General features: G+C 39.3%; 2 protein-coding genes across 8 annotated transcripts; both read left to right on the top strand.

Annotated features, from left to right (window-relative positions):
• The first annotated feature begins 3,561 nt into the window (after positions 1–3,561).
• Positions 3,562–25,085, top strand: LOC143037989 (uncharacterized). 6 transcript variants are annotated; one of them, XM_076206777.1, is made up of 8 exons: positions 3,562–3,704; positions 6,755–6,942; positions 10,144–10,268; positions 17,318–17,397; positions 18,564–18,667; positions 20,247–20,433; positions 20,782–20,975; positions 22,544–25,085. In XM_076206777.1, the coding sequence occupies exons 1-8, from the start codon at positions 3,698–3,700 to the stop codon at positions 22,781–22,783; spliced, it is 1,125 nt and encodes a 374-aa protein (XP_076062892.1). In that variant the 5' UTR covers positions 3,562–3,697; the 3' UTR covers positions 22,784–25,085. The 6 variants fall into 6 exon arrangements, with proteins under 6 accessions (XP_076062892.1, XP_076062891.1, XP_076062890.1 ...); XM_076206776.1 differs by lacking the exon at positions 3,562–3,704 and adding an exon at positions 3,811–3,953; XM_076206775.1 differs by lacking the exon at positions 3,562–3,704 and adding an exon at positions 4,044–4,169.
• LOC143037990 (uncharacterized) lies at positions 13,569–15,072 on the top strand. Of its 2 annotated transcripts, none has more exons than XM_076206780.1 (3): positions 13,569–13,793; positions 13,985–14,167; positions 14,392–14,750. In XM_076206780.1, the coding sequence occupies exons 1-3, from the start codon at positions 13,703–13,705 to the stop codon at positions 14,607–14,609; spliced, it is 492 nt and encodes a 163-aa protein (XP_076062895.1). In that variant the 5' UTR covers positions 13,569–13,702; the 3' UTR covers positions 14,610–14,750. The 2 variants fall into 2 exon arrangements, with proteins under 2 accessions (XP_076062895.1, XP_076062896.1); XM_076206781.1 differs by adding an exon at positions 14,893–15,072 and having other exon boundaries at positions 13,670–14,167; positions 14,392–14,793.
• Positions 25,086–26,129: the final 1,044 nt, after the last annotated feature.

A 26,129-nucleotide genomic window follows, 5' to 3' on the forward strand; every position in this document is an offset into this window, starting at 1 on the left:
GTTTGCAGGAGTGACATGGCATATGTTGGTGCAGTCGTGCGAGTCATGGAATGGGATGAAAGAGGCCTTTGTTCAGCAGTGGACTCAAAATGGCTGATTGATTGATTGATTCGCTTGTTTAGTGGGGCTGTCTTGCAGCTTGTTGATTCGCTTCGGCCCCTTTTTGCCTTGCAGTGCTCTCTTAAGCTGCACGTGGATATTGAGCTTGGACACGATGAGGCGGTGGTCTGTCCAACATTCTACTCCGCACGTAGCCCTGGTGATCCTCACGTCCCGCCTGTCCCTCTTGCTGACGATGACATAGTCTATCAGGTGCCAATACTTTGAGCGGGGATGCATCCAGGATGCCTTGTACCGGGTGGGGAGGCGAAAGACGGTGTTGGTGATCAGAAGGTCATACTTGACACAAGTCTGGAGGAGCAGGAGGCCGTTGCTGTTACACTTGCATGTCCCATGCTTGCCCAGCACACCTTCCCAGGAGTCGCTGTCACATCCAACTTTTGCGTTAAAGTCACCAAGGATGATGAGCTTGTCAGCAGCTGGAACAGCGGAGATGAGGACATCGAGGTCTTCATAGAACCTGTCTTTGATCTCGTCTGGGTTGGTCATGGTGGGTGCATAGGCGCTAATGATGGTGACGAACTTCTTTTCATAGAAGAAGGGGGGTCTCATCGTCGCGAGGCGGTCGTTCAACTCTTTCGTGGGTGAGGCTAGCTTGCTCACGAGAGATGTTCTGATGGCCAAGCCGACTCCTGCTTCGCGTCTCTCCTCGGGCGCTCGTCCGTTCCAGAAAGAGTAGTCTGAACTTCCCTCGGTTAGTTCTCCCTCGCCTGCTAGTCTGGCCTCACCGAGGGCGGCAACGTCGGTCTTGTATCTGTAGAGTTCAGCGGCGATAATAGCAGTGCGTCTTCGAGGTCTCTCAGAGTTGTTCCGGTCAAATAGCATGCGAACGTTCCACACGGCTGTTTTCAAGGGTATGATCTTTGTCTTCTTCATTTTTAACCTCATTGAAAGGGCCCCCGCCGACCACGGTAAGCCAACCAGGGAGGTGAGGAGCAGGCAATGTTTAGGGCACCTTTTCTAGCCCCTTCTTCATGCCAGGGAGGTGAGCAGTGGTGTCCTGGAGAGGGCTGCTCAGACGGCTGCCGGACTCCACTTCTGCTCCAATCAGTGAAGAACGACCCAATGGCCTGAGTCGCCTGTATGCAGGTCCGCGGCTACGACTGCCAGTGTAGCCTGTCACTTCGTCGCTCGTCTGTCGCCACAGGACTTTGGGAGGATGAAGATGAAGAATGGAAGATGGAAAATGAGCGTGATCGATGGGAGATGACTTGCGCTTGACTTTGTTTAAAGTGAAGTAGGTTTGCGCAGAGCCAACCTCGCTCTCTCGTCCCAACGAGCCTGACAACCCAGTGGCAAGACAAGGTCGAGAGAAACGTCTGGAGACCCGCCGGGCTGCAGAAGCTGACCGAAAGGTGAAGAGTGCGCCATCCAACTGCCTTTGGGGCCCAACTCCTGATTTTCTCTCAGGGTTTACTCCCTTGGCCTTTGACCAACCAGGGCCGACCTGCAACGCAGTAGGAGACTCATGGGGGGCGGGGACGTCTGTATCCCGAACAGGCGCTAGGCACCTGCCACTGCTAATATATATATAATATATATTATATATATATATATACATATATATATTGTAAAAGAAGGGAGAAGGTTCTCGGTAATACACGATGAGTTAAAAACGACAGCATTGTTGTAGTTATTAATTTTTTTCGTCGTATTCTCGATTTTCCTGATTAGAGATTTGGCATGAACCGGGTGAATTTAAAACTAGATCACTGTATTCTTCCATTTCTTTTCATTATTTGAGCTCAACGTTTCGCCTTAATGAAGACATTTTCAAGAGTAAACTGATATAACAAAAATTACGTAATTACAGTAATGGTGACAAAATTACAAAAGTTACATAAATACATTAATGGTGACAATTGTGTGCAAGAACAGTACTAGTAAAATATATGATGAATACAATATAAATGCAAATAGATACGATGACAATGGTATAAGAACATAAAATTCAACAGAAGACTTACATCTAATATATATATATATATATATATATATATATATATATTTATATATATTATATATATGTATATATACATACATACATATATATATATATATATATGTATATATATATATATATATATATATATATATATATACAAACATATACCAAAGACTTTTCCCCATTACAAGGGAGGTAGCAAAAAAAAAAAAAAAAAAAAAAAAATATATATATATATATATATATATATATATATATATATATATATATATATATATATATATATATCCCACCCATTCCATCCCCAACATACTTCACTCCCACCACCCCCCTTTCCTCCCTCTTATCTTGGCACCTCCAGGATGACAGGTCATCCCTGCATCTCGTCCACTGCCATAGGTTAGAGGCAATGCAACAAGACACAGCACATCCACAGCAAGGCCGCCTCATTGAATCGGCGACCCATCCCTCTCCGTCCTCTCATGCAGAAAAGGAGAAGACGGGGAGAAATCCCTTCGGGCTGCGTCAATTTATTTCTCACACATACTCCCTCGCCCTCCATCCCCCACCCACTCCCCCTCATGCATCACAGCATCATCCATACACATCCATTCCCCATTCACCCCTATCTTCTGTCCTCTCCCGTCCTTCCTCAACAGACATTGCCCTCTTTCCCAATACCCCTTTTACCCCATCCATCCATCTAATCCTAGCTCGACCCCTTATGTTCACTCCTTTCACACCTCTTTTTCTAATATTTCTTCACTCATTCCTTCCATGTGTCCAAACCATCCTAATAGTTTTTCATCAACCCTATCTCCCAACTCCCTTTCCATTCCTGTTCTCCTCCTCACCTCTTCGTTTCTCACTCCATCCAACCTCGTAATCCTTACCATACTGCTCAGGCGCCTCATCTCAGACACATTCAAACTTCTCTCTTCCTCTCTCATGTTTCATGTTTCTGCCCCATACAGTGCTGTCTCTACAATCACTCCTTCATACAATCTCCTCTTCGCATCCATTCCCAACACACACACACACACACACACACACACACACACATATATATATATATATATATATATATATATATATATATATATATATATATATATATATATATATATATATATATATATGTGTGTGTGTGTGTGTGTGTGTGTGTGTGTGTGTGTGTGTGTGTGTGTGTGTGTGTGTGTGTGTGTGTGTGTGTGTGTGTGTGTGTGTGTATATATATATATATATATATATATATATATATATATATATATATAAATATATATATATACATATATATAGATAGATAGATAGATAGATAGATAGATAGATAGATAGATAGATAGATACATAGATAGTCATGGGGACATGGGATAAGCACAAGTCCATTTGAACACATATTCGTAGACGAAAATTAATGTAGCTGTTATGCTTCACATTGTAACCTTTGTGTATTTGGCTAAATTTGATTTATCTTGAATATTTATGAAATTGTGTGGTGTCTTCCTGGTTTGATTACGGAATTCTGAATTTTAAATCACAGTGCAGAATTATTTTCTTTGGTTTGTTTACTTGTGAAGGAACCATAATTCTCAATCTAGCAATAGACTTACATAACTGCATAATATATTCCCAATGGAAGGTAAGTGTATATAAATGATATAATAATACTTGATGTTATTAACTACGAAATGTAAGTTATTTAGTTATTTGTTAAGTAATACACTCATACTAAACAATTTATACAAGATGGCAGCACTGCGTAGAAACTAGCGTTGGTAACATAGATGTAGCTTTCCTTCGCTAGACTTCATTTCGATTGAATTTTCTTATTATTTGTGGCACGACGTTTATAAATAACCCTTCACGATTACTACTATGTACGAAAGAGGTAATATATTGCATATTTTGTCCTATCATTTCTTGTTTCTGGTTATTGGAAGGTAAATTATAAACCGCTATCGTTTTCTAATAAAGGTTACCAGCCATGTTAGTTTTCGCTGTTGAGGACAATAAACATTTAAAATATAGCAGTAAACTGGGAAGCCAAAAGTCTTCTCAAAGAAATTTATAATGTAATAGCATGTGGCAATGCTTAAGTGTGATGGTAATTTTCCTGGTAAACTTTGAAGAACTATTTTTGTTAGTAGAATTAAAAATTGAGAAAGGATGTACACAAAAATATTTAGTTTACAAGTATCACCCAGATTTGAATGAGGTTACGTAGACCAGGAGATGATTGCACGATAAAAGGTAGCCATGAAAACAATCCCAATGTCAGTAAATTGAAGTAAATAGTAGTGAATATATAAATGCAGAAAGGTATATAAAATGTCATGTATTGTAGATGGTTAACTATTGTTCTGCAATCAAAGCAGACTTAGATATTTCTAGGATAATCAAACCGTAGTATTGGGTACATTTTTATTGTACAACGTTAGATTGGCTGGAAATTCTTACTTTATTTATTTTCCAGTTTAAGCATTACAAAAAAATTATCCTTTAAGCAGAACATGAGCATGTTTGTCGTAATTTTATGGTAGTTATCGCATCTCAAAACACCTACATACAAGATGTTGCAACAGGCCAACTGCATCATGATCATGTTACTCGCATCTTTCACAACCTTTCCCCCATACCTCACAACACCTCTTTACAATAACCTACACATATCATAAAGCAAACACTAAGACTAGCAAATACTATGAGATAAAATTCCCATAGAAGAGAAAATGTTCCCAAAGCATAAGAGTCAGCCTATGTAGTATGTTCATTACTTAACACTACTCACTAGACAGTGCCAGCACAGACTGTCACTATGTGAGTATGTATGGTAACAGACTCGACAAGCCCAAGATGCAATTACCTCATATAAAGCCCGGAATATGTTTGTTCTATTCCAATATCACGCAAATGCATTTTTCACTTTTTAGCGTTTGAAAGATGTATTTTTTCTATGCTGAAATGGTTATGTTGGGTTAGAAGCTATAATTGGACAACGCAAGTTAAAGTTTCATGTTAAATATCTGTGCATGCATGATTCTAGAATTTTACCAATATGTCTCATAGTTTAGACAACTCAACTAAAGCTGTTCCTCAAATGAATTATGAGCGAACCCTGTAACTGTTGCTAGATTCCTGGTGGCCACAGGTCTCTTATGAGAGATCCAAGGCAGTGGATGGAGTAGAATAGACATATATCTTTATAATAATAATAATAATAATCTTATTTGGCATTGAATCAATATACATGAAGTGTAGATAATGAAAAGAACACATAGTTCGAAATAACAATTAAAAATGCCGAGGATAACACAAAAAAGCACTTGAGGCATCTAGTAAAGAAAGAAGTAAATGCCACACTTTGGTACAAAATATGGTTCATAGAGCATTTGATGTGAAGAGGTAAAGTGCCATATGCATGATGCCAATATCTTCCCCCTTTCTACTCTAGACATCTCAATTGCATATATGCTCCCTCAAGCTTTGCGGTTTTGGTAAGGTACTAGAAACATGCAAGCACAAATATTTAACGTGAAACTTATGTTGTCCTATATCTCCTAACCTAACCTAAGCTGAGCATTCCAGAGAAAAAAATAGATTTTTCAAATGCAAAAAAGATAAAAGTTTAATATGCATTTGTGTGGTATTGGAACTGAACTGCTGTTCTCTTTTACTCGATTCTTTACACTCTTCTATTATTATTGTTATTATTTTTATTTGATTTGTTTATTTATTATTATTATTATTTTATTATTATTATTTTTTGTTATTTATTTATTTTATTATTTATTGATTTATTATTATTGTTATTATTATTATTATTTTTTTTTTTTTGCTTTTTTACCACAAACTTTATTTGACCCGTCATCCCTCATCTTCCTTTCTAACCTCGTTATGTCACCATACTTAGCAAGATCCTGTTTGCTCTTCTCTCCTACACATCTCACATATTTCCTCTCAATTTTAGTTATGGTATGGACCAAGGTTACAGTTACTAGTTTAAAGGAGTTAGCTGAGGCAAATCACACATCCACACTAAAAGAGCCATACACACCACCCCTCTCTTCTTAGTGCTGTAATTGTAGTATTTTTTTATACAGTTGTGTTTTTCCATTTTTTTTTTTCTAATATGTTTAATCTTAGGTTGTTTAGAAATTATCGAAAGCAAGAAAAGAATTATCTGTTAGGTAGATATGGATTTGGATTTTTGTATTGAAAGTGGTAATAATTGTTGCCTCGAATTTCACTGACTGGGGACCTGTAGCCTCGTGGTAGCGGGTAACAGTCCTTGGACCCTCCCATAGATCTTGTTGTGAAGAAACATTGGATTTTGTCTTGTGTCATATAAATATGGGACTGCCTCTGTCATCAGTGTTTAGTAGTAGGAGAGGAGTCATTTGTTGTCAGTTTTCCTCATGTGAAACTGTAAAAGAAATGGTCAAACTTGATAGAAATCTTAGGTCTGGTTTGGGGACCAAGTGTCAGCCTCTCAGGGCAATTCCTTCTGACAGGGGTGAGGGTGTTGATGGGTTTTGGAGATGGGAGGCAGGGAGACGATTCTCTTTGATGTCTGACTCCCAGGACCTTTTCTCACAGGTACCTATCATTGGTCCCTGCTTGGATTGGTTATAGTGATATAGTACCCTAACATGTGTTTGATTGGAGAGCTGAACTCAGTCTTGTTTACAGAGGCAGGGATCCGATGGGGGCGAGCAGAGACCAAGGCACTGCTCCAGGTCGTGCAGGAGTTTTGGGCTGACTTTTCATGCAAGCGCAAGAAGAAAATCTACATATGGCAAGATATAGCGAACCGTGTCTCGGAAATGGGATACAAATGTTCAGGAATAGAATGTGACAGGAAGTTTAGAAACTTAAAGGTATTTGTGTTTCTTCTTTGTTTACACTCCATCATCTCCCATATGTAAGATCAGACTTGTGTTGAACCTCTTTCAATTTGTTTGGTGAAGTGCTAATCCTTCCTTTATTTCAAACACTCTTAGCTGATGTACTCTTCCTTACCATGTTTTCTTTGATCTTTGAACTGGCATCCTTCCTTCTTCCTGTCTACAGTAATGTCTAATTTTCTTCTGTCTATATATATACATACACACCAAGGGCCTCTTACCCCTTATGAGGTAGGTAGCCAAGGCAATGACACCCACCCACTGGAGGGTGAGGAAATAGAGCCAAGAAATGAATCGTACAGGCAAGGGAGACTCAGTTTTAAGAAACCAGATTACTTAGGGTTGAGAATTTTTTTTTTTCAAAAAACAAACTGGGAGGAATTCATGAATACCACAGGAATAAGGAAATGAGAAATCTTTCTTGACCTTTACAACCTAGTAGTGAACAAACATGTGCCAAATAGTAGAGAAGGGAAGGAGCAAAAAGCTGGATTAGTGTAACAGAATGTGTAAGATTGGAAAAAAGGGCAGGGGAAAAAAGGTTTGGGGAAAATGGAGAAAGAAAAGAAACAATAAAACAGAACAAGCTAGTAATGACTATACCAGAATTTGCAAGGAGGACGAAAGCAATTTTGAAAGAGGTGTAGTAGGAAAATGCAAAGATGAACCATAACTACTTTACAGGTTTATAAATGGTAAAATTGAGACACAGGAAAGAAATCACAAGTTAATAGTAAATGGTGAGGTCTTTGAAGAGTCCTTAGCTCAGGCAGAAATAATGCATGAAGGTTTCCAATTGATCTACACAAAAAAACACAATTTTTTGGAGAAGAGCGAGGGGAGCAAAAAACCAGGTTAAGCAAATATAAATGTGCTCAATCTCCAGTGGTCATTGGATGTGACAAAAGCCTCAGGACCTAACAGGATCTCAAACTGGATACTTAAAGAATGTAGGTAACAACTAGCAGACAAGATCCACGGTCTTATTACATGTTCATTGAGAGAAAGCATTGTACCACTTGATTGGAAAAGGGCAAACGTGGTGCCAGTTCACAAAAGTGGAAACAAGGAAATACCACTAAATTATAGGCCAGTATCACTAACCAGCATAATAATGAAATTATGTGAAAGATCAATGGATCAGATATCTTTGAAATGATGAACATTATGACAGTCTGTTTGACTTCAGATCTGGAAGGTCATGTGTGTTGAACCTTTTAAGCTTTTACTTGAGAATGATTGATGTACTGCAAGAGAGAGAGGGATGGGTGGACTGTGTGTACCTGGACCTAGAGAAGGCATTTGATAAAGTACCTCATAGTTGACTTATGTGGAAATTGGAGCATGTTGGAGGACTGAGAGGCAAACTATTAGAATGGATTAAAGACTTTTTGGGGGAAAGATACATGAGGACAGTAGTAAAGGACAAGATGTCAAACTTGAAAGCAGTAATGAGCGAAGTACCACAGGGTTCAGTGCTTGCACCCATAATGTTTTTTGTCGATGTTAATGACATGATGGAAGGGACAACAAACTATGCCAACATGTTTACAGATGATGCAAAAAACATGAGAAGAGTGAAAAAAAGAGGAGAATGGTAGAATATTGCAAAAAGATCTTGATACTACTTTTGCTTGGAGCCAAGAATGGGAAATGAAGTTCAATACCAAAAAATGCAAAGTACTGGAAATAGGCAATAGCAACAAAAGGTCATCCTTAAACTATTCCTCTTGCACCACCCCATCCATGTATAAATTGAACAGCCAGGGCAATATAACACATCCCTGACGAAGTCCCATCTTTACCTCAAAGCACTCACTCTTTCCATTTTTAATCCCAACACAAGCTCTACTACTCTCATAAAAATTTTTGATTGCTCTTAAAAGCTTTCCTCCTATCCCATATATCTGCAATACCTCCTACAGTGCATTCCTGTCTACCTTGTCATAAGCCTTTTCCAAAGCCATTAAAGCCCAAAAAACATCCTTATCTTTTCCCATAACTTTCTCACATATCTGTCTTACCACAAAAATCTGATCAACGCAACCCTTACCTGTCCTGAACCCACACTGTTCCTCTCTTAATCTTCTCAATCAAGACCCTCCCATAAGCCTTCCCAATTACGCTTAACCCCTTCCATACGGTGCCGCACACGTAGGCGTCATGAGGAGCAAGTGGATTCGCGACGCTGCCATATCGGCGTCTTGATTATATTTATTGTAGTCGCCCCTGTGTTTTTACATTCTCCCAAATGCGCCCTAAATCCCATTCTCTGTGGTTTTCAAAATTCGCGGGTGAAAGAGAGAACGATCGATATAAGCGGCGACTATATTTTATGACGCGAATATTATTTCGTTACGTCGTACGGCTGGCATTGGCTGCTGCCCGCGAGATTTAAGTCCCGTATTGAAGTGGTTAACAAGCTGATCCCTCTGAAACTACTACACTCACACTTGTCCCCTTTCCCCATGTAAAGTGGAACTATCCAGGCACTCCTCCAATCCTCCAGCACTCTACCCTCTCTTAAACAAACATTAAATAACTTAATCTTCATCACTTCATCTTTCTTTATTGCTCCTCCATTTTCTTCACTCATCACAGTCATTTTCTTAGTGCTTCCCACTGCAACTGCCTTTCCCTCCTTATCCTTCTTCACATTTAGCAACTCCCTAAAATACTTTGCCCCATCTTCCTCTTACTGCCTTCTCTTCCATTATCATCTCTCCATCTGCATCTTTTACCTTTTCTTCTCTACTTGATTTGCCTCCTCTTCCTCTCTTAAATTTCCAAAACATTTTTTATTACTCTCAATTTTTTTTGACATACTCTTACTCTTTGCCTCCTTTACCTTGTGCTTTACTTCTCTTCTGTTTTCTTTGTACCTCTCATATGATTCCCTTGTCCTATTTTGTAACCAATCTGTGAAAGCTCACTTCTCTTCTACATAGATGAGAAATACTAAGTGTATATTTTGGTAGTTTTGTGAACTGGGAGCTATTGTACCTTAGAAATTCCGTAAGACATCATGACTGTTGCTTGATAATGTGGAGCCAAGAGTTTCTGTCTAGTGAAATTGAGTGCAACAATTATTAATGATTTAATTTGTTTTCTAACTGTGAACTTTGTACTAATTGTATCAAACTTACTTTTCATGCATTTATGTCTCCTCTCCAGATCACCTACTTCAACATTCTTCAGAAGCAGATGAGAGGGGTGACAGCACACAGAGCTGATTATTTTGAGGATATGCACAAGATTCTTGGGAACGAAATTGATCCACAGTCAATACTTAGCAGAGGGTAAGTGAAAAATGATGGTTGTTGGTGATTTAGATTTTTTATCATGAATCACCTGGCAGATATGGTGGTTGGGGAGTTGCATTTGTGCAGTGCAATGTGGGTGTCTTGTTCCATCCTCTCCCATTGTATTGGTGTCTCCATACGCAGGCATAATTCAACAATGCCCTGAAGCCTTTCTGCCCCACATCATATCACAAACACAGACTACTTAAAAAGAAATATATATAACACCCAAACACAAATATATCCCTAGCACCTCAACACACACAAATCATGTACACATGTAGATTACAAAGCAATCACTCCATAATAGACCTCGATATTCTGTCCTTCAGGCTTCCTCAGACATACTCCAACTAAGAAATCACTCAAACCAAAGAAGAACCACACTGGCATGACTGCATTCGGGTCACTACCAGAAAGAGTATCAATAGAGTTGGCCTAACAGCAGATTCTAACTGCCCCACATGCAACCATTACACAGAAGACACTGAACACCTTGTTTTACTCTACCCTACTTTTGCCGAGTCCAGACAATAATGTAAGCTCTTTTCTCCTTGAATGACTTGTGGACTGAACAGCAGTGTGGTTACAGGTCTCTTGTAAGAGGCCTAAGATGATGGTTTGATTGATTGTAATGCAGAGATATTCTTGGTGCTCATGCAAACTGAATTATATTTGGTCTGAGTGGTGTGGCAGGTGATAAGGATGATCCTTCATCCAAGAGGTGCTGAGATGGAAGGGGTATTGAAAGGGTGTTGGGTGGATGGGGGATGGGTGTAGAGTGGGTGTATGCTTTGTCTTGGCCACCCCTCACAAAAGGGGGAAAGGCCCTGTTTCACACTAAAAATTCATGGACTGCTGTAATCATTTAATTTCAACCTGTGAGTGTATTACAAATTACAGGGTGTTCGGAATAAATTTGATCATTTTTTTTATCATTGTCATTTCAGAACCATTTGAAGTATTTAATAGCGGTAAAGTGCAACAGATAGTTGATTCTATGTACTATTTGTGGGTGGGAGAACTAGAGAGCATGGACGACTGGAAAGCACTGGAATATTGGAAGAAAGTGACCTGTATCATGATGATTTGCACTAGATTAGAATATTCGGAAATCTTAGCTGTAGCTTAGTGCTCCTTGAATACTGTGAAGGCTGTGAGATGTGAGCTTGAGAATTGCAACAGAGATGTGGAAGCAGTGGCTAGCAGGAAGGATCATAGCAGGCATTCTGACTCTGTCCACACAATGAAATTCATTGAGAAGCTGCAAAAAAAGGTGTGGCAAGATCCAGGCAAGGTAATGTGGACCTTGGCAAGAGAGATGGGCATTGGAGTGGCGACTATGGAGAAAGCACTGGACAAGGATCTTTGCTACTCTATATACAAGAGGTGCAAGGGCCAACTCTCACCACCAAGGCCCAAGAGAACCACCCTACGAAAGCCAAGAAATTTCTCAACAAGTCAAACACCCAGTCGAGCCGGGGATGCTCTCATTCTTCTCAGACAAGAATTTCTGCCAGGACCAGTTGCACAACATGTAGAACAACAGGTGGCCAGCCCACAGTCCGCATGAAGTCCCACAATTCATGAAGACCAATTTCCCTCAATCTATGATGGTTTTTGGGTTGTTTCCAGTGAAGGTCATGTCATGCTGCCCCACATCTCTGAAGAGGGATTCAGATGGCTATATTGAGTTGCTGTCCATTGTTGTCAAGCACTGGGTGGAAAGGGTGGCTGCGGGAAGACCATACATGTGGCAGCAGGGCTCAGCTCCATGTCACACCTCCAGGAAAACCCAGAAGAGGCTGACAACTTCTACAACTTCACCAGTCCCAACATCTGGCCCCCCAACTCGCCTGATAGCAACCCCATGGACTATTATGTGTGGGACTCAGTTTAAAAAGACACCAATTGTACCAGCTGCAACACCAAGGACGAGCTGATTGCCAAGATCAAACTGGTGTTCAGGCATCTCTCGAAGCACAACGTGAAGGTTGTATGCTGCAGGTTCAGGTCCCACCTGGAGGCCATGGTAGAGGCTCAGGGCAGCTTCTTTGAGTGAGTTGTATTTAGCAAAAGAGATGCACCTTGAATTTTGATAATACATCAATTTTTGGCAAAGACGTGACGTTTTTCTTTCCTTTCCGAAAAGGTGTCAAACTTATCCCAAACACCCTGTAATACTTGTACATAGATCCATGTTACACATCATAATGTGAAATTTATCAAAACCAAATAAATACATCAAAGGATAACAAGAGTACCTTATACAACTTACATTGAAATGAAAATGAACATAATCCTCTCCTGAACTCTTATATAATAAAACATTTTTGAACAATCGCAACTACAAGTATAATTATGACAGCGTGTAGTGTACAGACATAAGTAATACATTAACGAGTTCAGCATTCTTCTTCTATGACTCACTGTATTATTACATGATTATAGTTTTATTTACAATTTGAAATATTGTAAGCAGGTATTCCCTCATGTCATATTCCTCTATACAAGCACTGTATTGCACTTGGTACTGTTTCATGTAAACATTCTATTAACCATATTACAACACTCCTATCATAACTATTACATAAAACTAGAAATCATAACACATTAATGCTCCAAGTTTTTTAGTGTGAAAGCCAAAAACATCACCTGGGTAGGGACCTAAGTCTTCACAATATTATCACCTAGGTTGCTGGTCCCTTGTTTACAGCCCACTTCACTCCTTGCAATCACTGACCAGAGTGTTGGTGTAATGAGTCATCTGTCCGGGCAACACTCATGTGAACAAATGCACAGTGACGTGCACAGGAAAGAATGATCCCATTGACAAATACAGTACATTATATACAATCCCAACAGAATAAACATGTTAGTAATACATAAATTCAGTAATTACAATACATTAAATAGATATCCAAATACTCTAATCAATAATGCATGAATACACAAATATATGAAATGTACCAAGTCATCCAGTACAATTTATACAAACAATTCAATTACCAATATCATCATTCTAGTGATGATACAGGCCCTTTTGTACTTAGGACTGTACTATTAAAACTTACGACTTTAGTGGTGAATGCCTGGCGAAGATGTGCCAGGCAATGATACGAGTGAGGTTGTCCTTATAAAAAGCCAAGGTGGGCGATGGCTACCCCTGGGGAACAAGAGTGTTGATTAGCATTAACATGTGTATTCTTGCTAAATGTAGCATATTGGTGACTGAAAAAGGGCAGGAAATGTAAATTTGTTTACATTTGGCTAGCACCATGACTTCAACAAGCAACCCCTCCGTCTCTTCTCGTGTCTCTCCATTATCCTTTTTTGGATAAAGAAGTACTTGTGGAGCTAGTCAGGGAACACTTGGAGGTCCTCAACGACAAGTCCACCAAATTCTTAGCTGTGAACAAGAAAGCACAGGCATGGCAGGAGGATGCAAGAATTATGTGACTCAACAGGTCACCAAAAAACTCCCTCACAAGTACACAAAATACAGGAGAATATCAAAGCTAGGTGAATTACATTTTTTTTTTAAAGCTACACATCTAATCAATGCAAATGTGAATGGAATCAAGTTACTTTGGTACTAGTTTACGAGTGTGGTCTCTCTAAATCGCTAATACAAGCGATAAGATTGCGTGTACATTATCAAGTTAAGCGCTGAAGACTTAACCAGATAATAAACATCATAAAAACCTTTCCAGAAGAAAAGGATTATTCTTGCCAAAATGCCAAGAGGAACAAGGCAGGAGGAGGTTCACCACCAATGCCTCTGGATCCTCTATCAGCAAGTGTCCTTCCTTTGCTGGAAGAGGAATTGAATCCTCTCACAAATATATGTGACAATGATCATGGACACCATGGAGGTTTCCTTGTTGAAAATGCAGGTGAGTCACGATGAGGCAGTGAGGGGAAGTTTGTTATTAAAAAACTGGTGCTGTTTTGGTATAACTACCCCATTATTATGCCAAATCTAGTTGTTATACTAAACAAACAAGGTACATAACTTACCAACACAACACAAAATTAGAGTACAGTATTACTTAATTTCTTATATACCTTCATGTGGGTAAAGATGAAAAAAGTATATAAGATATATTTTTTTCGGCAGATGGCTCTGTTAAATACTGTGTCACAGGTGGAGCACTCCATCCAACAGGAAGTTCTTCTTTGGCCAGTGCTCCACAACAGTCCAGCTGTCAATGTGGAACAGCCAGTGTGTCCACAGCAGAAGGGCCACTTGCCAAAGAAGAAGCTGGTTCAAGGTGTAAAGAAGGGGTTTTTGGAGTTGGCAGCAGAAAGACACCAGCGAAATATGGATGCAAATGAAAAACTGCACCAAGCACAGTTAAAGCTGATTCGTCACGAAAGACGATTGTTAACCTCTTATGCTAAAAAGGAGGCTCTACTAGACCTTAAGATAAAACATGAAATTGCACGGCACGAGAAAGAGATGTCCTCTCGCTGACACCCCTCTATTGTCAATGTACTGGGTGTCCGTAGTCTTTCCCTGGTAAATAAAATTGATAACTTTTGAACTTACTATGGCTATGTACATGCAACTTTCACATTCAGTTGAGCAATTACTAAAGTTTCTTTTGTTTTCCTACAGAGGCCACTGTGGTCACTTTATCTGCCAGTCAAGTCAAGTAGCAAAAATGGTGTCATAGCAGGAGAAAACCCAATGTGTTACGTAAAAAAAAATGTCTGTTCAGTGCAATCCATGTATTATGACTGTGATAATGTATTCATACTCACAAAGCACATGTGATATTAAACAAAATGATCACTGTTACTTTATTTATTAACCCACAAATTAATCTATTAAATCAACTGAAATCTGTGACCACAGAATCTCCTGCCAAAGTTTAAACAGACCGGGCCGAGTTGGAGATGGTCAGAGTTGGACTTACCCTTACAGGCACCGTAGTATGTTTGAGAGCACGAGGCAAATAGAAGTGGAATGAGTTGTGTGAATTACTGTGGCTACCACTAACTGGAGAAACTATTGATTATATTTAATCTCTTTGTCCAACATTCCTAATTTGTGCATTTTCATCAACTAATTCCTGTTCCCTTTCATTGTTAGCATTATCAGAACCATCATCTTCATCATCATGGTTTACCATACCATTCCTCTTTTTAATTTCAATGTTGTGCAGAACAGCTGTGGTACAAATTATGGCTATTGTTGTGTCTAGGTTTGTGGGATGGCACAAGACAGCCTGTGGAGTGGAAAGAAAATATTGGTTAAAATTTGATGAATTAGTTATTTTGTTTCAAACTAAATACTTTTTCTTAACTATGGGAAAGGTGTTCTTGCTTTATGAAAGTGGTACTTTATGTATGATGGAATATAAAATTTTTGTTGACAAAGGAATGCCTCTTTAATTTTTTCACATGTGCATTTAGTATATGTCATTATTTGTTATGATATTTTATGCTAACCTCTTGAATCATTTGGCTCTGATAATTGTGAATCAGCAAGAAAAGATCTTGCAGTTTCCTTGCCTACTCTGAACCTGGGTATAATTTCTTCTTCAGGCTTGCAAAGAAATCCAAGCAGTTTTTCACAATTCATCTCGGCAATCTGATCCTTTCTTGTTCTGCATCAGCTACCACATCAAAAACCTCAAATTCTTGCAGTGCATACATAATCTGAAAAATTATTGGAACCTTTCACAATTTGTCATCCATATACTTAGCAGCAAGTGAACAGCACAATGGCAAGTAAAGTAGAAATTATCAGATGGCTCAAACTCAAAAATAATGTTTACAGTTGCATTAGCAAATACCTAGGAAGCTATGTATATACCAAACACATCATTAATGTCTTAAACCATAACCACATATTAATGTTATGAGACTGACAGAACTGCTTAAAAATTAAGTGAAAGTTAAATAATAATTTTACAGTTGAGGCAGAGCACATGAGTAGCAATTTGATCAACTTTACTGTTGAGCACCTGAGCATGTGAGCCCTATTTTAGTGTTATCATATAGGAGTCGAGACCTAGTTTACTATTACTTATATACAAGTAATGGGTGCATTTGTAAAAATGTACCAAATAATGACGTGGGACAGTAGGGCAACAGGTGTAATATTGACACACCTCACAGTACAGTACCCGAGGATGTGAACCCTCTATGGTATAGCTCATACTAATTATTCAGTCATCAAAACATTGATACTAACACCTGTTAAAAGAACAATTACCCAAAATAACAGCAACAAAAAGTCTTAGTAACACCTCAATGAGCTGGAGGTGTCGTGAACTCTGCAACCTTGACGGTCTTGAAAAAGCTACATAAATATACATTATTATAACAGGTGGGGGTCGCCGATTTAATGAAGCGGCCTTGCTGTGGATGTGCTGTGTCTTGCGACACTGCTTCTGACCCAGGGCAGTGGACAAGGTGCAGGGATGACCCGTCATTCAGGAGGTGCTAAGATAAGAGGGAGGGTGGAGGGGTGTGGAGTGTATTCAGGGATGGAATGGGTGGGAATGATTTTATGCCTTTTTCTTTTTGGCTACCCCCCCTTGTAAGGGGGAAAAAGCCTTGGTATATGTATGTATGTATAACAGGTGTGTGATATTCAGAGCTTTTGAAATTATACTGTATTTTCTATAGTGTAATATGCAAAAAAACAATGCACAATTTGTGATTTGAAGTATAGAAAATGTTCATCAATTGAAGGAAAGGGAGGCCTCTTGTGACTTTCGTTCGCCAGCCTTTTTCAATACAATTCCTACGCCTGGCGAAGCCTATATAATGCCAGGCAAACACTGTTTTTGCATTTAATAGTACCAAATTGCAGAATGCCAGGTGAAATTGAAAGACAGGTCTGGCGAAGGGTTTTAAAAGTACGAGTCTCAGTCTGTCTATATATATCAAAGGCCTCTTCCTCCTTATAAGGGAGGAGGTTTTTGTTGTAATTTTGATTGAAAGTGCCAATACCCTAAGTACTTTAAGGTTAATCTATCAGTTTTTGAGCTGAAATTTTTAATTTTATTTTCCTTTTTTAATGTTGTCAGGATGCCGAGCTCAGGTCGAAGTCAGGAGAGTGGCAACACTTCTGGCGGTGAAGGAGAATTATTAATGGAGCAGGAGGATGGTAAGTGCCCTTTTTTCTGTGAATTATGTACATATATATATATATATATATATATATATATATATTATATATATATATATATATATATATATATATATATATATATAAGTATAAACAGAATGCTCCCTGGCCAAGCAGGTTATAGCTTTGCTACTTTTGGCAAAAGTCAAGAGTGGAGGCAGTTTGGGGCCTGCCTGGTAATGAGCAAGTTTGTAGTAAAGTCATGTATGCTATATCAAGTCCCTGCTTCAAAAAGTCCTCGGTAAGGAAGTACTATCCTAGACCCCTATGAGAGGGAAAGCTTGTATTCATCTGAATCATAAGTATGTTGTACACAATGCATACAAAGAATACAAGCCAACTTGGCTTCGGTCAATACTAACTTGCCCACTTGGTCTATATAATGGCCAAAAAATAACAGTGATGACAACACCTGTGGCAGTAATATCAGTGTAGCATGGGTGTTGGGTGGGTATGCAACAGTCCTTTGTTCATGAGGTAGTCAGATGTGAGGAAGGGAGACTTAAGAGAGAATAATTTTCCCACCATCTGTCTTGAAGACGATACAACACCCTCACCATCATATGGAGGTGCAGCCCTAAAGGTCAGACACTCCTTTGCCAGACTAAGTCCAAGATCTCCTGTATCAGCTTCAACTGTATTTCTACTATCTTGTCTCATAAGAAGAACTGACAACTGAAAATTACTCTCCCCAGCCCCACCACTACTCAAAGTTAGTGGCATAGAAACTGTCTATCAATATACCTCAAGGGAATCTTCCTCCATGCAAGGGAGGTAGCCAGCTGAGACATATACCCACTCCCATCCACCCCTTGTGTTTCCCTCTCATATTAGATCCTCATGTATGTCTTATGGCCACTGCCCAGGTCATAGGCCAGGTCCAAACTGAACCTCATGCTGTGCTGCACAAGGCTTAGTGTGGATCAGGCTGCAAGTAGTGCAGCAAGAAGCAACACATCCACAGAAGGGCCACATCATAGAATCTGTTCCACATTAATACAGTACACACATTCCAATGCCTTCCTATGCTGTGTGACTGCAGTGAAGCTCAAAACAACAATTATTATCATACTAATTCTTTTTATTCAGTCCTGCTTAAACCATGTGAAAATTGCATTTAATTTCTTTCTGTTTATTCTCCATAGGGTTTGATTGGTCAGACCCAGCACAGCATCTTCTGTTGGATCTTGTCCTGGAATTGCGGACTGGGTTTTCCAACGATGTAGAAAGCAACAATCACACCTGGGATGTAAGTTACATAATGAAAAGGTAAAAAGTGCAGATGGAGAGATGATAATGGAAAAGAAGGCAGTGAGAGGAAGGTGGGCAGAGTATTTTAGGGAGTTGCTAAATGTGAAGGAGGATAGGTAGGGAAAGGTAGTTGCAATGGGTGCGAATGTAGCAGGAAAGGAAGGAGTGGGGTGGAGGTAGAATGTAGATTGAGAGAAGCGAGTAAATGCCTTGGTGGATTAAAAAGTGTAATGAGAAATAGACATCTGGGAATGGATGCTAAGAGGAGGTTATATGAAGGAGTGATTGTGCCAACAGCACTGTACGGGGCAGAAACATGGAACATAAGAGAGGAAGAGAGGAGTTTGAATGTGTTTGAGATGAAATATCTGAGAAGTATGATAGGGGTTACTAGGCTGGATAGATTGAGAAATGAGGAGGTGAGGAGGAGAACAGGGGTGGAAAGGGAGCTGGGAGATACGGTTGATGAAAGAGTATTGGGATGGTTTGGACACATGGAAAGAATGAGTGAAGAAAGATTATTGAAAGAAGTGTGGAATGAATGAATATGAGGGGGTGTCCTATGATGAGGTGGATGGATGGGGTGAAAGAGGCATTACAAAAGAGAGGAATGTCTGTTGAGGAAGGATGGGAGAGGACAGAAGATAGGGGTAAATGGAGAAGGGTTGTGTATGGATGATGCTGTGATGCATGAGGGGGAGTGGGTGGGGGATGGGGGGTGAGGAAGTGTGTATGAGAAAAAATTTGACGCAGCCCGAAGGGATTTTCTCCCCGTCTTCTCTTTTTCTGCATGGGGGGACAGAAGGGGGAGGTCACCGAATTTATGAAGTGGCCTTGCTGTGGATGTGCTGTGTCTTGCATCACTGCTTCTAACCCAGGGCAGTGGACAGGATGCAACGATGACCCGTCATCCAGGAGGTGCCAAGATAAGAGGGAGGGTGGAGGGGAGTGGAATATATAGGAAATGGAATGGGCAGGAGTGGTTTCTATGCCTTTTTCTTTTTGGCTACCCCCCGTATAAGGGGGAAAAAGCCTTTGGTATATGTATGTATGTATGTACAAGGGAAGTAGTTATCATGTAATGGTCTATCTATATTACAAGAGCTTTTTCCCCCTTATCCAAGGGAGGTAGCCAAGTCAAAGACACATATCTACTCCCACTCATTGCACTCCACTCGCCAAAGTGGATAATTCCACTTCACCTCCACCCATTCCACTTCCATCCACCAACCCTCCCTCTCTCTCATCTTGGCTCCTCATGGATGATGGGTCATCCGTGCATCGTGCCCACTGCCCCGGGTCAGAAACAATGTAGCAAGGCACAGCACATCCACAACAAGGCCCCTTCATTTAATCAGTAACCCTTTCCCTCTCCGTCCCCTCATCCAGATACACTGAAGATGGGGAGAAATCCCTTTGGGTTATGTCAAAATATCATTCACATATAATGGTAACTGACAAAAGTATCCCTTACCCTGGCCTAACTTTAAGACCTGACATTATTTTCGTTAGAGTTGGAAAATTTTATTTTATTCTAAACGTTCTACAGATATAATAAAAAGGAATTGTTTTGTCAGACAATTGCAGATCAGATGCGGCTGGAAGGACACGAGGTTACAGGTCCTCAGTGTGCAAGACAATGGCTAAATCTTCAGCAGACCTATGAATTCCAGCAGGCGCAGAGTGAAACTACTGGCGTTTTACCCCTGTGGCAGTTCTTCACCAGAGTACGTTATGTCCTGCGGACTGTCAACATTGTTGTCGGTAAGTTTGGGATGTTATCAGTTCACCTGAGGCCTAGAATTTCACTAAGTGGAAAACCCACAGCCCTGCAGTGGCTGACGCTGGTTCTCGGAACCTCCCATAGATCTCTGGAAAGAAACTTTGGACTGTTGTGTGTATTGTTTTAATATGGGACTGTTTCTGTATCACTTGCCCAAAGTGGTTGGGAGATCTGTTGGAGGTTCCGAGGACCATTGCCAGCCACATTAGGGCTGTAGGTTTTCCATTTAATGAAACTCAAGACAACAATTGATTGATTTTTTCTTCCTCATAAAAATAAATGTCTGCAAAGCTTTTTATTACTAATTTCTGCATATTATTCATGGACAGATCCACTACACATAGATTCAGAGGACAGAAAGCCAGTGTTTGTGAGGAAGCGCAAGGTTCAATCTAGCATGAACACCAGAAGTAAACGGGGTCGGGGCAGAGGCTCGCCCATTGAGACCAGACAGTCCACCGCTCGTGTAAAAGCGCAAGAACCCGTGGCTGAGTACGAAGATGAATCAGATCTTCTGCAGAGGGTACGTTGACTTTCCTTTAGAATTTGTCCCTTTTAGATTTAACCATATTTTGAAAACTTCAAAAATATACAGTATACACATGCCTTTTGACTTGGTACGTTGACTTTCCTTTAGAATTTGTCCCCTTTAGATTTAACCATATTTTGAAAACTTCATAAATATATACGTGCCTTTTGACTTGGTACGTTGACTTTCCTATAGAATTTGTCCCCTTTACATTTAACATTATTTTGAAAACTTCATAAATATATACGTGCCTTTTGACTTGGTACGTTGGCTTTCCTTTAGAATTTGTTCCCTTTAGATTTAACATTATTTTGAAAACTTCATGAATAAATACATGCCTTTTGACTTGGCTACCACCCATATAAGGTATATAGATAGATGAATATATTTGTGTCCTGCAACTGATTGGTCTAGGGTATCAAACCTTGTAGCATGGTTATATTCTGTAAGAATTAGAATAATATTTTTTACTTTGAAAATTAAATCAAATCTGTGAAGGGTATGGTTGCAGTTAGGGAGTTAATTGAGAACTTGAAACCCTTTCTTTGTGAAATTAAACGAGGAAAATCTTTTGAGATATTGAGCAAGGAAGATTATATATAGGGTAGAATAGTGAATGTAAATGGATGAAGATGTTACATAGCTTGATGGGAAGTTTTCCTTTGCTCTGTAGATTATTTCAGTTGAATGAAGAGGGGGTCACCAAATAAGGAAGTGATGGGGGTAAAATAGATCCAGCTGTTGGGTCCTACTATGGAAGTGCTGTGTTTTGCTGCATTGAGTTTAACCCATTGCTACATTGCCTCTGACCCAGGGCAGTGGGCGGGATACAGGGATGACCCATCATCCATGAGGAGCTAAGATGAGAGAGAGGAAAGGGTAGTGGAAGGGAGTGGGTACGTGCCTTTTGACTTGGCTACCTCCCTTACAAGGGAGCAAAAGCTCATGGTATATAGATAGATAGACTTGACCCAAGAATTTGGCAGTGGATGGGTATATGCTTTGACTCAGCAATCCTTATAAGGACTGGCGACACCTATACTGAAGCCTTCCTATCTTCCTAAACCATGTTGTCAAGGTCAATTTTGTGCATGTATAATTGCTTTCCTGCCATCGAAAACCTGTAACAGAAGAAGTGCATAAAACTACCACTTGTCATAATTTTTATTAGTGATTATATTGCATATCTCGAGCGAAACTTTGAGAAATAAGAGCTGTTCACTTAGTCATCTACCTGGAAACCATGGGTCTGCTGCACAAAAAATGTGGGGTAATGAATTGATCTAGTCTGTTTGTGTTGACCTTTTCCTTCTTGAAATCAAAGGGGGTTATCCACAGTTAGATACAGGAGCGTAATGACAACCAGAATTAAGGGAATAAAATGCTACCCAGCATGGAAGGGATTTATCGCAAGTTCATGATGGGTTCCATCACTGCCAGAGAGTCACACACAGATGAGTAACTTTGAAACAAAAACAAAAAAAGTCATGTGCTACAGGAGGGCTCAAGGTCTGAATACGACTTTTTCAAGGAGATTGAATATGTTCTACTTACCTCAACAGGTGCGCCATTTAGAAGATACGATGAACCTTGCTCAGAGGCTGGATCGGCTAGAGTCTCGTATAGATGACCTGGAGCTCCAGCGTGGCACTCAGGGACGCACAAACGATCTACTAAGCAAAGTGCTTCATGAGCTGCAAACAATGAATTCTCGTCTCATGCATCTCCAACGACACCAAGTTCACCAGGCGTCTGACGAGGACCAGATGACAGAAAGTGTGACTCTTGTTGTTCCACATTAAGGACTAATATGTGTGAAAGAGTGATTATATTACTTTTAAGTTACCTAAAGAAGAAGACAGACAGCATCAGTGTTACATCATGAACAAGAACTTTTGTTTTTTTGTTGTGCTTCCCTGGTTAAAGGACCAATTTAGGTAACATTGGTACACTGAAAAAGTGGTATTGTCATCCTATACAGATTGGTTTATATGTATATATATACATATATACACACACACTTGTTGGAGAGCTCATAACTAATAAAAGGGTAAGAATTTCAAGTATTTTTCTGCTTTAGTGAATAGAGCTGAATTCTAGTTTTGAATTATACAGAATAAGACAGTTTCGATATTCTTGTGGAAGAAGAACTATTTATGCAAGTATGAGACTCTTGTTATTGCCAAAGTGACTTGCCATCGGCTGATGGACCTTTTGTTGTGGGGAAAAAGAGGAGAATGATACATAGAGAACCTAAACATTTTTATATTGGTCTAACCTTTTTGGTGATTATTGTAACTTTTATCTTTATTGAAAAATAGGGGCACGTCCTAGCCTTCCGATGGGAGGAGTTTGTGACGTTAAACTATATCATCATCATCATTGATATACTTAGGTCTCTTAATCCAACACTCACCAACCACCAGTTGTGCTGACATTTGGGGCCAGGAGGACATAAACCCACATTAGGAATTGGTGGTGTTTTATGTCCTGGGCCAATTCCCAAAATGAGCTTATGTCATGGGCCTAACATCCACACATGTGGTGGTTGGTGAGTATTGGATTAAGAGGACCTAGGTGTATCTTGAAACACTGGGTGATGTTTGATAGGACTTGCCAAGTGCGAAGATTAAGAGAAATATACCAACTAAATGAGTTTCACAAAATTTTAATATTGATCCTTGAGAAATAAAAGCTCGCATGATCACACACACACACGTGTACATTCTCTCTGAGTCTCACATAACATACATACATACACACATACATACATGAATTTGAGGCTAGGTATAATAAACTGGAAAGTAGGAGACAGGAACCTATGAGTGTTGCTCCTTTCATCTACACTACAATTAAGTAAATATACACACACAAACAAACACAAAATAGTGTAGTTATGAGAAGGAAAAGGGTCATGTATTTATCTTATGTATTACTGCAGTGTTGCTCTGCGAGACTGCCACACATTGCCTCTAATATCCTCATTTGAATGTATGTAGAGATTCCAAAGGTACATATCTTCTAAACTATTGTGTAGTCATGATTAACAAATATATTCCAAGGCAAGAGGCTTAATTTATGATAGACATCTGTCATGCTCCCCAGGTCAGTATGGGTCTCACAAAGTATGGGTCTCACAATTGTTTAATGAAGTACATAATACTTTTAGGTGACCCTTCTTCCCCAAGGTGCTTAGATGAGAGGGTTGGCTGATTGGGTTTTATTCTTTTATTATGTGAGAAAGTGTTCTGCTGAGGTTACACCCTTATAAGGAGGAAAGGGCCTTTAGTATATGTATAATACTTCAGTGATCTGCATCCCTCATATTATTGGAAAGAATTACCAATAGATTATGTTCATCTTTTGATAGGCTGGAAAGTTAGAAATGTTGACCAGCACACTCAACCAAGACCAGGAGTATTGAACAAACAACAATGCATTTGGGTACAAGACATAGTGAAGTAAAAGACAAGATATTAGTAACCTGGATAGCCTTGTACAGGTCCCAGCAGATGGCGAACAAATGTATAAAATGGCATCAAATTGTAAAATATATGTATAGGTTGAACTGTAGTGTTATAGTTCACAAGATAATAATTAAAGTATATTTTTACCTAACCTTCTGTAAGATTTGGTACAGTTTGAAAAATTCACTCTATCTGGAATCTTGTTTCAAGTTCATGAGTTTCAAAGCAAAGCTATTGATTTTTCATTGGATTGTACTGTTAATATGATGGTTCATTTGTACAGATATTTATACACTTAACCTAAAGAATTGGAGGATCATTGTTTCGTGGTTCTGAATTCATGTATGCAGGTTTTGCAACATGCTAACAGTCTTGGAATGTATGTTCAGCTGTAGATATCCTTATATGTTTTGTCAAAGTCCAGATAAATTTGTCATATTCTATTTTGAATGGAGGGATCAAATGTTCTCAGACTGGTAGTATGCCTTTAACAACAAAGATTACACAAATGAGAATCAACAGCAACAACAAATAATATTTTGTACTAATTACCAAAGTATAACTCGCCGACATATTGCTTTGTGCAACTTTTTTTCTGTTCCTCATGTTCAATCATAAATATACTACTTATAATGAAGTTTACTTTATATAACCTACTGATAGGGCCTATGTGTTGTTACAAATTTGTTCAGAGTACTGACTAATTGTACCAGTTTCTTAGGTGCAGTCCAGTGTCACTGGTGAATTCTGTACAGATTATCGGTGGTATTCTTAAAAAAAAATTATTTCCTTGTATAAATATTTCTTTATATAAATCCTTGGAAGGGAAAGAATTTTTTTAAGAATACCACTGTAAATATCTTATGGTGGTATTTGTGGTATTCTTAAAAAAACCTTTCCTTATATAAATCCTTAGAAGAGAAAGATTATTTTTTTTTTTTTTTTAAGAATACCACCTTTTGTTTAGTGTATCCTAGCATCTTACTGTATTGCTAATGACTTGTGGACAGAAGGATGCCTTTCATCTGTGAGGAATTCAGATAATAGGTAAAGAAATGGGATATGGCTGGGAGTGAGGCGAGTGTATGCCTTGTCTGGTGATATCCCTCCCACATAATGGAGGAGAAATCTTTGGTATATAGATATATAGAATACTAGATCATTTAGTTCAGATGGGGGGAAGAATTGATGATCAAATGTGATCTTGATCAACAAAGACTCCAGTTCACCTAGTGACCCTTTCTTAATGAAAAGAATATCATTCAGTTTATAGTTTCTGATCATTCTCACAGGACACATACAGCCCAAAGCCACTGGGTTGGCCCATAGGCCACTTAGGGAAGAAACAAGTGATTAATTGCTATATATGGACACTGATCCTTGAAGGAAGGTGGCAACCAAACTACATTAAAATGTGTGGCATTAGTTTGAACAAAATTCAGAAAGACTGAATGAAGTAACTACCACAGGAGAAATGTAAAAATTTGCAAGGTGTCTGAGAAGTATGGTGGGGGTTACTAGGCTAGATAGAGTGAGAAATGAGGAGGTGAGGAGGAGAACAGGGGTGAAAAAGGATTTGGGAGATAGGGTTGAAAGAATATTAGGATGGTTTGGACACATGGAAAGAATGAGTGAAGAAAGACTAGTAAAAGAGGTATGGAAGGCAGATGTGGAGGGAGTG

This window comes from Oratosquilla oratoria, chromosome 23 (assembly GCF_046742065.1).
Source record: "Oratosquilla oratoria isolate Oo_2021 chromosome 23, ASM4674206v1, whole genome shotgun sequence".
NCBI classification, from domain to species: Eukaryota; Metazoa; Arthropoda; class Malacostraca; order Stomatopoda; family Squillidae; genus Oratosquilla; species Oratosquilla oratoria.